The sequence below is a fragment of the Anopheles merus genome, chromosome 2R (assembly GCF_017562075.2).
Source record: "Anopheles merus strain MAF chromosome 2R, AmerM5.1, whole genome shotgun sequence".
In the NCBI taxonomy this organism is placed as follows: domain Eukaryota; kingdom Metazoa; phylum Arthropoda; class Insecta; order Diptera; family Culicidae; genus Anopheles; species Anopheles merus.
Genome location: NC_054082.1, coordinates 48,327,553 through 48,338,142, shown reverse-complemented (window position 1 = coordinate 48,338,142; position 10,590 = coordinate 48,327,553). Strand labels below are relative to the sequence as shown.

At 41.6% G+C, this 10,590-nt stretch overlaps 1 protein-coding gene across 8 annotated transcripts in view; it reads left to right on the top strand.

Moving 5' to 3' along the window:
* The first annotated feature begins 485 nt into the window (after positions 1 to 485).
* Positions 486 to 10,590, top strand: part of LOC121591009 (neurexin-1) — an 86,461-nt gene continuing 76,356 nt past the window's right edge. For 6 of the 8 annotated variants that reach the window (XM_041911298.1, XM_041911296.1, XM_041911300.1 and 3 more), the window contains exons 1-2: positions 486 to 674; positions 2,800 to 4,243. In XM_041911298.1, coding sequence (XP_041767232.1) covers positions 3,296 to 4,243 — 948 coding nt within the window. In that variant the 5' untranslated portion in view covers positions 486 to 674; positions 2,800 to 3,295. Of the gene's footprint in view, positions 679 to 2,799; positions 4,244 to 10,590 lie in introns of all 8 variants that reach the window. The other 2 variants (XM_041911294.1, XM_041911295.1) reach the window with 2 other exon arrangements.

The following is a 10,590-nucleotide window of genomic DNA, read 5'->3' as shown; positions in this document are numbered from 1 at the left end:
TTTTGTTACTTTCGTTTTATCGGACATTTTACAGTGAACCTCCATTCGCATGCCTCCCACGCCGGTTGGAATGGAACTCATCTGCGCGAGGAAAAAGCTCCCACACATTCCATTGCCAAGGAAAATGTAGTGCACTCAATAAGGCGCTTCATGGTGAGAGTCGGTTTGGAAAAAAAAGATCGGTGCCTCATTTTGATGACGGCGAACGAAAACATTCCCCAATCATTCGCGAGAGTAACCTTTTCTTTAGCAGAGAGCAAGGGCGCACATTAGCGAACAAAAACAAAACGGTAAAACAAATCCGTGGCCGTGGGAGAAATCGTCGCACACTCGTACAATGTGTTAGTGTTTGCGTACTGCTTGGGAAATGTGAAGGGGAAAAGGTGCTGAGTGTTCCGTGGGTTCATTCGTTTTGAGCGATGAGTGATGACGGTAGATGTAGACGGTTTTGGGCACTTTTGTGCTCATCGCAATGGCAAAACGAGTGCAGTTGAGCTTTGTAATCCGACGCAGGACGACCGCGGACAAACCATGCGTACTGCCGTTCCGTACCAGTGTTCACCATCCAGTGGATGGCCTGTGAAGTAGGTGGTTTTTACAATCACCTAACATATTCCCCACAAGCATGTTCGTATGTGGTATACGGCGTTGGTGATAAGTGATCGTGATTTTATGTAGGTAACACTAGTGGCATACAATTAGGATTAAAGTGTAAAAAGTTTGCGTTGCGTGTTGAGGCACAAACATCATGCACGCATACTCGTTCTACTGTGTTAATGTACAATGCCATACGAATCAAAAGAAAATCAAAGGGCCATGATTACGAATGCAAACGAATGGTGCAAAGGAGAAAAAAGAAACTTAATTATTTGATATACTCATTTGTGCTCAATATTCAGCATCGACCGAGAACGAAAAAAAGTGCTTTGGCAGGGGGAGGATAATCCTCGAGAACGTGCCAAGTGGAACCCCCTTCCCCCTCCCTCTCTCAAAATGAGCTATTTTGCCCGAGAGTATGTGCGAGAGTAATGTGCAAATGTGCTTGAGTGAGTGAAGAGCACGACGGGTAGCTGAGGGTAAATGCAAAAGAAAATTCAACTGTGAAATTTTCTTTCCATTTCCCAAAAGGAATAAGAAACGGAAGCCCTTGTGTGGAGCCAAGTGAGATGGAGACAGTGAAGATGCAATGTAAAATTTTCGACCGAGAGAGACAGAGAGGGAGAAAGCGAGAGAAAGATTTCGAGTAAAGAGAGCGAGGCTCTAGAATGAACCGTATTTCCAAGGACTGTAGGACATTGCTCACGGGGACGGAAAAACACACACGGACGTGAGCGATTCTTTTCTTCGCATACTGCTACGGCGTGCTTCCATCGCGCTAGTGGTGCCTGTAACCTAGTCAAGGATTTTTCATATCGATTTCTGTACTAGCTACACACCGCGGCCCTTTCTTCAGCGGAGTTCCACTTCTCCCACGCCCGACGCTGAGTTGGTCGCTCCCGCTAGTGGTGAGTGTGTGATAAGGAAAGCAGCAAAGCCCTGTCTCTCCGTTGTTGTGTTACACCGTACAAAGGAGCTTTTGGTGGTATGCGTGCATAGAATAAACACATGTTTCGACCGTTTTTTCTTGTCGACCAACTGGTGTAGGCCAACCTTCCCAACTACGTCCGTCGGTCGGATCATGTGTGTCGGTGTGTTCGTGTGATGATTTTTGGAGAACTTTTCGGTACTGTACTCGTTAGGTGACTCGTACACACATTTACAGATACGCATACTAATACGTGTACTTATTCAAACTCATTCGCCTTCATTCCCAGAACACGCTACGTTTATGGGAGGAGAGACGCTTGCTTAATGTGCGGAGTTTTTTCGACCTTTCATAGAGTTTCTTTCAAAAGTGTGCGTAATTTTTTTTATGGTGCATTTTTCCCTATGGTGCTTCCGTGTGCCAGTGGAAATAAAACATACAACGATTCCTAAACAGTAGAACAGTTTTTTTGTGCCGTGACTCGTGGACAGTTTTGTGAGTAATCAGGTTCTTTTGAATTGAGATTCGGAGTTGAGCTAAGCGCACGACCATTTTCCTACTCTTTCTCTCATCTCCAATTGCGAGCGTAACGTAACGCTTTGGATGTGTGGGTGCTTTTAATAGAATCAGGATATTTTACGCCATCCGTTCACACCTGGTTACCATTCTCTTTTTTTCTTTAGCTCGCGCTGCTTTTATTTGCGCGATTTTCACAGTGAAGTGAAGCACCTAGAGATGAAGCATTTACTTTGTTGAATAGGGTGGTGAACATAATGCGAGCTTATTTTATTGTTTGCTGCGCGGTACGATCATTCCGTACAGGAATCGTGCAAAATTGAAGAAGAATACAGTTTCAAATGGAGGCGCATGGTTGGTGGTAGCACGAAGCAAAAATGTGTGTATATTAGCAAGCGATTATGTTGTTCAACAATGGTGATACACATATGATGAATGATAGGTGGCTCATTTGGACGAGGTGACGAGCAGGCAAAATGTAGTCAATTTAATATCAATGTTGTAATCGTTGTGCAAAGGAAGATATTGAATAGCTAGAAACTTTAAAAGGATTAACAAATATATTTTGTGAAGCAAATATCGTTAGAAAAGACGATACAATTTTGGCAAAAGAGTTCGTGTATAATTTTTTTGTGGACAAAATAAAGCAAAAATTAAGAAATAATGTTATGCTTGAAATGGCTTAAGGGCAAGTGATGGACCGAATGCGATAAGAAGCACATAAAAAGTGTTGGTGATGGTTGCTAACCTCTTTTCAGGAAATGTATGAAAAATTGATCAAAGCAAGCAGCGGCGCTTGCAAACCGAGAAAAAAGATAAGCGTGTTGCGAAGTGCTGGAGAATAGTGAGATCGGGAAAAACAGGAGAGAGACACATCAACAAAAACAACAAAAAAAATACGCAAAGAAACAGTGAAAGTGTATGTGTGTGTACGCGCGCGTATGTGAGGGTAAGCGTGTGTGTGTGCGTGTGTGAAACTGGTATGTGTGTGTGTGTGCAAACTTCGTGTTGGCATACTCGTTCTTAGTGAGCAAATAGTGAAGAAAATCCCGTTAGAATTTGTGAGCATGAGCGCGAAACAGGCAGGATAAAGCAAGTTCTACACAACCAAACCCCGAAGAGATAGTGACGTGAGAGTGTGAGTGATTGTCGTTGAGTGTAGAAGAAAGAGAAAGAGAAACATAATATTGCAGTGGGTGACGGAAAAAAGATCGAAAAAGAAACCCCAGCATTCGGTGCGTGAGTGAAGACAAGATGGCGTCGGTACGTGTGGAGGAACATACAACCCGTGCGAGCGATACGAAAGCGGATGGAAATGGAGTTGTTGGCGGTGGTTCCCAGACTAGCGGAGAGGCAGAATGTGTATCCATTATGGAAAGTGCGGCACCACTTTTGGAAGGGGCCAATGTGATTAGATTATCCGCGAGGAGAAAATGCAAGAGAAAACAGCGAGAACAGGCGTCGTGTGGGATAGCAGTGGGTGGATCCTTTGCGAGAGCGAAACCGACTGCGGAACTAACCCTTCGGCAACGACAGTATCGTTCTACAGACCACAGTAATTCCATTAAAAGCCCTAATCACCCGGACAATAATATATGTATCGTAGCGGAGAAGGGTGCCAACGTACGGCAGCGCAACAGCTCTCTCAAGCAATCAGCTCTGGGCAGTGAGGCATCGAGTGCGGACAATAAAAGCAACTACCATTGCCAGCAGCCACTGAAGACGGCGACAGTGCCCGTGGCGACAGCGCTGGCTTCCGAGAGCAAAGCGCAGCAATCGTTTGACCTCGCTTCAGTCCCTGCAGCATCATCGCCGTCATCATCATCCTTGTCTTTACCGTTTAGCCTGCCAAAGATTCTGAGCAATGCCATGGCAACAGTTCGGCTGCCCAAGTTGCTATTGCTAGGCCTAATACTGTCCCAGTTCGGGTGCGGATGTTCCGGGTTCGTGCTGGACGGATCGCAGAACAGTTTTGCACAATTCCGCAAATGGTATACCGGGTTGAATGGGTCACTGGAGCTCGAGTTCAAGACGGAGCAGCCGAATGGGCTCGTGCTCTACACCGACGACGGTGGCACGTTCGACTTCTTCGAGCTGAAACTGGTTGAGGGAGCCCTTCGACTGCGGTATAATCTTGGTGGAGGCGCACAAATCATTACCGTCGGTCGGGATCTTCACGATGGCCACTGGCATAAAGTGCAGGTAAATGAGGATATTTGATCTAGGCGTAAATCTACGTTTGATTACAGCATGCTTGCATTAGATCTCGTATTTATTACACTTCGCAAATGGTCGAGACTTCACAATGAATATGGCAAATATAAGGTAGCAGAACATGAACAGAGTCATTATGTAAAGAATTTTCTAGAACAACTATTATTTCTTACTTAGCCGGCGCTAAAGCCATACTAAACTCTTGTTCGATTGCTCATTTATTCTCTTCCGTTCATTTTTTAATAATCCTATTTAACGTTACCACATCGGTAATACAATATTTTACTTCTTGGTTTACATGCCTATGTGAAAATGCCTACATATATAGGTGTAGGTATTAGTATATATTGAAAAGTATATTGTTCTTCTTTGAATTAACATAGACGATTTGTATATATCATTATTTATTACACTAAAGTGTAAAGTGCTGGTTGAATGTGAACAATAAATGCTAAAATATTAATGTTACTATCTTATCTGGGAAAAGATGCAGTTAAAAATTTCAGAAAAGACAAAATAACTCAAGACAAATCGAAACAAATCGAGATGCAGATTCGATCAAAGTCTATGTGTGTGGAGTAAAAGAAAGGACAGGGAGACGTGTTTACAGTTACAGTCAGAATTCAATCGTTCAACGCTTTTTAGTTGGCATCAAAGTTTGTTGGTATATCATGTGGGCTTATCAGCATGCTTTTTAACTGAAATGCTTTTTAACTGGAAGTTTGCTAACTAGGATTGATCCCAGTTAAAAATCACTTAAACGTCAAACGTAAATCATCCGGCATCGTATGTTTGCGTACGCATGCGAATGGAAAAAAGAGAAAAAAAACATGGGAATGAAACATGTAGGTATTTGTTTAGTTGCTTGGATGGTTATAATTTCACTTCCGTTAACGAACATCTGTGCGCTGACTGGAAAGTAAAAACTTCCCGGTTAGCAAACACTTACTGTATAGACTTTGGTAGTCATAGAGCTATTAAGCAAGGCCGTTGCTAGTTTGCCATTTTCAGTTCGCTTTTGACAGTTAGATGAACAATTGTTTACAAACAAACAAACTAAGTAATATCTAAAGCAAAAAAGTAGACGAATTTACTATTAGAAAGGATTCTTGAAATTTGTTTGGACCAATCACTCATGAATGTCTGCAGTCCACTGTATATTCAGAACCATAACTTTTCCATTCTGTGACCACGAATCACTACCGTTTTAAACAGTCCTGCTGGAAGACCGAAAAGCTGAGTTCTCTGAGAAAAGTCATAAAACAGCACAATATGTTTTCCACCTGGATATGAGATATCCATTTAACTTTCAATTAAATACTGATAGTAAAATGAAACATCCAATCAGCACAAACAGGTACAATGTGTAATCTATCCTTTGTTTATAACATGGCGACGAAAGATGAATGAAATTCTTAAATCCTTAAATCAGCCAAAAAGTTGCTTTGATTAAATGCATCGATAAACATAAGCAATGATTAGTTTAACTGACAAAATTGTCCCATGGCTTTCTGTCAATTTATTCTATGCGGATCGACCTGTTTGCTTTCATGAATCTTGTTTAAAAGTCTCGATTGATGTACTTGATTGTCGTTAATAGATTATACATTATACAATCCCTCTAAGGCGATCCTTAAGGAGACCGTCAGCTTAGAGAGAATATATTAAGAAAAATGTAATAGGAACACTCAGACACGGCATATCTTTCTTCGCGAATCTTTCTCCTTCCACTAGAAACAAGCTTCAAAAAAGATTCGCCAATATTTTTGCGTTCACACATCACGAATCTTAGCAGGATACAATTGTCGTAATTTAACAAAATTATTCGTAAAACACGGGTTCTTGTTGTAAAAAATGCACAATATACAAGCATCAGAACATTTAGGGCTTGGAAACAATCGAAAACTAATGTTTAAACACGAAAAAACACGATATTTCTCTCGGCCTGTCAAAAGATTGCAAGCAAATATGTTTGTTATCCATCCAGCGATGGATGGCTTGGATTGCTCGAAAAAGATTCGCCACAGGCTGCTAGACTTCCCCTACCTCAGTAAAAAAGTGTGTTTGACAGATATTTTTTAGCAGATTATGCCGTGTCTGAACACGGCTAATGAAATGTGCCTAAGAAACCACGGGCAAAACCTGGCAATCTTTTGGCCAATATTTGTGTGACCTGTCTTCCAAAAATTCACCCTAGAGAATACATGCTGCAAAATCACACTTGCTGCTCAGAGAATATTTGCCTTAGGAAAACATTCACTTTGAAGAGACATAAAATGTAAATGTATAAAATGTCACGACTGTCAAAATGTTCATCTTAGGCTGGAAATACAAAAACCGAGATTGTCGCGGTACTGCGAAAGTCGCGCCTTGTTTATAACAGTTGTAGAACAGTTCAGGTGTCACATCTTTCGCGCCTACAATTGTGCACACTGTTTCGCAGAGATACCCAACTCTATACCTATTTCTGACATACGCGATACGAGTGTTGTATATTATATTTTGCATATGTGAAATAAATAATTTGATCCACAAATTAATAAAAAATATTTCATTTTTGCACAATCAATCGTCCACTAGAACTCGGATGGGTGCATATAAGACCCGCGATTATCTCGTCTGTCTGTCAGATTTTATAACAAAATTGACATCACAAGTCATACGCGATTTTCACGGTACCACGAAAATCTCGGTTCGTCTATTTCCAGGTTTAAAGAAAAAAATCTTCTTCAAGAGAATACATCTTCGAGAGTTTGCATTGTATCCTTCCAACATTCATTTCTTGATTGCCTTTCCATGCTTACTGCAAACGTAAATATTTGTACCTTGCTTTTGATTTTGTTATTTATCATCGCATGTGCGTTCAAGGAAAAGCTTATGAAACTTCGTTATCATATGCTCTTGGGAAACACAGCCAGTTTGATCAAAAAGTAAGGTAAACTGATTATTGATGATGAGATTGTCAAGTCAATCTACCGTATATGCATAAAGGAAGTACAGACAGCATGATAAGGAATTTAATTTTGATCGGTTTGCAAGTCCCGTGAGCATGTCAGTAGTGGTGGAATGCGCAACAGCTTTCATGACTTTACTGCTTCCCTCCCTTGTTTGCTATTCCTCGTATACTCTAGAGCGGGGGTTAGCTCTTCCTTATGCGAAATTCGACAACAATGCTCATGCTCCAATGGTGCATATTTTTAGACCGTATTCTCCATTCCTGACTAACCAACACCCCAACACACACATTCCTTCAGTATCTAGCACGACCGTTATATTTCCTCCTTAGTATCCGTTCTGCTCGTGTCACCGTAACAAGAAACAACCTTACAAGGCGGCTTAGGTTAACACTGGCGTTCAAATTTCTTCCCATCGCGGAAGTCGTTTTAAACGTTTTATGTTAATTCACGGGATCGTTGTCGGCGAAAGTGAGCTTATACACAGACGCGCAGTGAATGATGGACGCGATGTTGATAGCAAAGGGCTGACGGGTTACAGGCAGGGTAGGAAGAATGGTAACATTCTTTATACAGACGTCACTGTAACGAGAGCACCATTATGTTGCTTCCCACGCGTATAGCCGGAATCGCTGCCATTCATCCCACATCCCCTCCCATCCGATCCGTCCCGTTCGCCTGCTTTCGGCAAAGTGTGTGCACCATTGTGCGATGGTAACGAATATTTGTTACGTTGAAACATATTCTGTTGAAAGGTAGCTCCAACAGACCGAATGCGCGAAGGGAAATCAATTTACATTTTACATGTGCAAGCTTTTAATTTCACACTCAATGTATTTTTCCATGTGTTGTGTCCATTGTTCCATGTGGCGTGTGTGTGGGTGTAATAAAAAAATATTCATTTCGAAATTGAAAAAAAGTATATTGACGTGAAAAAATGATTGAACTGGTATTTTAGGATAACAGTGATATACTTAATTTATTAGTGCTATGGAATAGTTGAATATGTACCCTTAATGATGATCCCCTTTAAAAAAAATACGGAATTTGGGTTATGAAACATAAAAACATATTCTATATATCGTTCATCTTTAGCAGATCTTCACTCCTTCTTCAAGCTACATATACTATTTGATAAAAATATAAAAACTTCTTTTAAAAATATAAAACAATGTTGGAAATTCTCCAGATATCTCAAAGCATCATCGCTGGTTTTATTGCAAAATTCTACCTGAAGTTGAACTACTATTACGAGCTTGTCACACAACCTTTCTTAATGAGCTCGAGCATGCTTCATTTAAGCGCCGAACATCAATAACATCCAATCACTTTTTACATCTTGACAGACGAACTTCAACGGACTTCATCACATCGAACGGACGCCACACAAAAAGAGCGCCGCGCAAATACTCGTTTCGGAGAATTAATCCCTAATCCAATTGGCAAACAGCAAGCATCTTCCAAAGTTTACGCTCGCTTACCACCCCAAAGTCGGTGATAGGGCGGGAGGAAACGAATTTCATCACCATAGATGCAAATCCTCAACTGGCTGGTTCGACGGGCAGGCCTTTTTACTGGCTACGAAAAGAACCGAAGACTTCCCACCGTTTGGTTTCTGCTCGCAGCAAGTTTTGCAAACAAGGGGCAAAGGCTATTTTGGGCATGTACTAACGAGTCTTCGAATCGAAAGTCACTGCCTGCTGATGAGCCATTGTGGCCACTCGCTGTGAGTTCAATCGACCAGCTTTGAACCAGCAGTGTCTTTAATGATCGCATTACGTCGGTTAAATATCGTTTCTGAGGACAGTGAAGGATACGCCAAATGGTGAAACCATTTTACTTTTATACTCGATTCAAACCAAAGAAGGATGATGCACAATGCGTTGATTCTGTAAGACTGTGTAAGATATCTTTGTAGTAAAAAGATAGCCAAAACCAAAGCAACATGTAATTAGTAATAATGTGACCAGTATCCAATAACCAGTAATGTGCGTTGAACGGGGAAGGACACAACTTACAGGGCGATTGTGTAAATAAGGCGAATGTGTAACGGCTCACACACAGTTCTGTGCACACGTATTAAAAAGATCAAAGTCTTTTCATTTCCTTCTATATTTTAGTTTGATTGGATGAGTATTGGGAAGGACTTTTGTGGATGTATTGAACAATTCGCTGTACATACAAGATTGTAGCTCGATCACAGTTTTTCTTTTCTCATGCTGTAGAAAGCAGCCAATAATTAGCAACTACTCCTGCCAGTAACGGAGAAACACAAAAGGAAGCATTATGTTACATGTTATGTATCTGAAAGAAATGTAGTTGTTCAATTCCTTGTAACAATGCACATTTTTGTTTAGGTTGTTATAACGACTTTGTATAACTCTGACTTACTTTTGAAATTGGTAAATAAATTATTAAAGTATGGTAAAAAAGTATTGACTTATGAAATAACTTCGCAAAATCTTGTACAACTTCATTATTCGATTCCATTTCGGTGGCTTAAAATAAGTGTCAAAACGCCATATTAAGCATGGACAATAATTTTTTATTTCATTAATTGGCCAGTTCCCGCCCCACAAAAAAAAGCCACAGCTACGCTAAGAACCTTGTGAAACGGAAAAAGAAATGGTTTCCCCAAACAGAATCGAAAACATCCGCCCAGTGATATGGGCCATTGACCAAAACCAGCACCTCATGCCCGGGCGCAAAAGTGCGTGTATCGGTGCGCCACGGTGAGCGGAAGCGAAGGAAATAAAGGTTAAGTCAACGCACGCCACCACTCGACCGGAAACAGACCCACCGAACATTCGGATTTATCGGCACGAGGGTGTAACGTTCGGGGGCAGGGTCGTTTCGGAGGCATGGCAGACCATATCTGGCACATATGTCGCCGTGCGTATCGTTGGCGCCACAGACAGCGTCTAGTATTATAGTTCGGCGGCTAGTCGGTGAGGATTTGTGTTTCATTGCCGCCTCCCAGAACCGACTGGACTGTTTGGCAAGTGGAAAAGCTTCGTGACCGGTATCAGTGTGACACCTTCTTCGGAATAGGGCCATGGAATAGGGTGCGAAAAACTGGTTCACATTCACCCGCAGATACACATACACACAATGCGAGTCAGCATGATTGTAGCGTGGGTGAGCTTAGCCGCCTGGTACACAAGACGGACGACACCACTACGGACGTTAGCCAATTTAGCTGTAATTCCTAGTGGGATCAATTGCTTAACGGCGAAATGAAGAAGCGAGCTCACTCGTTTTTGGAATGAGTCGATACAGTGTTGGGGACGGATTTGGCTGTAAACGCATGGTAATGAAGAAGGCACCAGCGTATGTTGTGTAACTAATTCCAAGGAACGGTGGTAGCTGGTTGGTTCATAT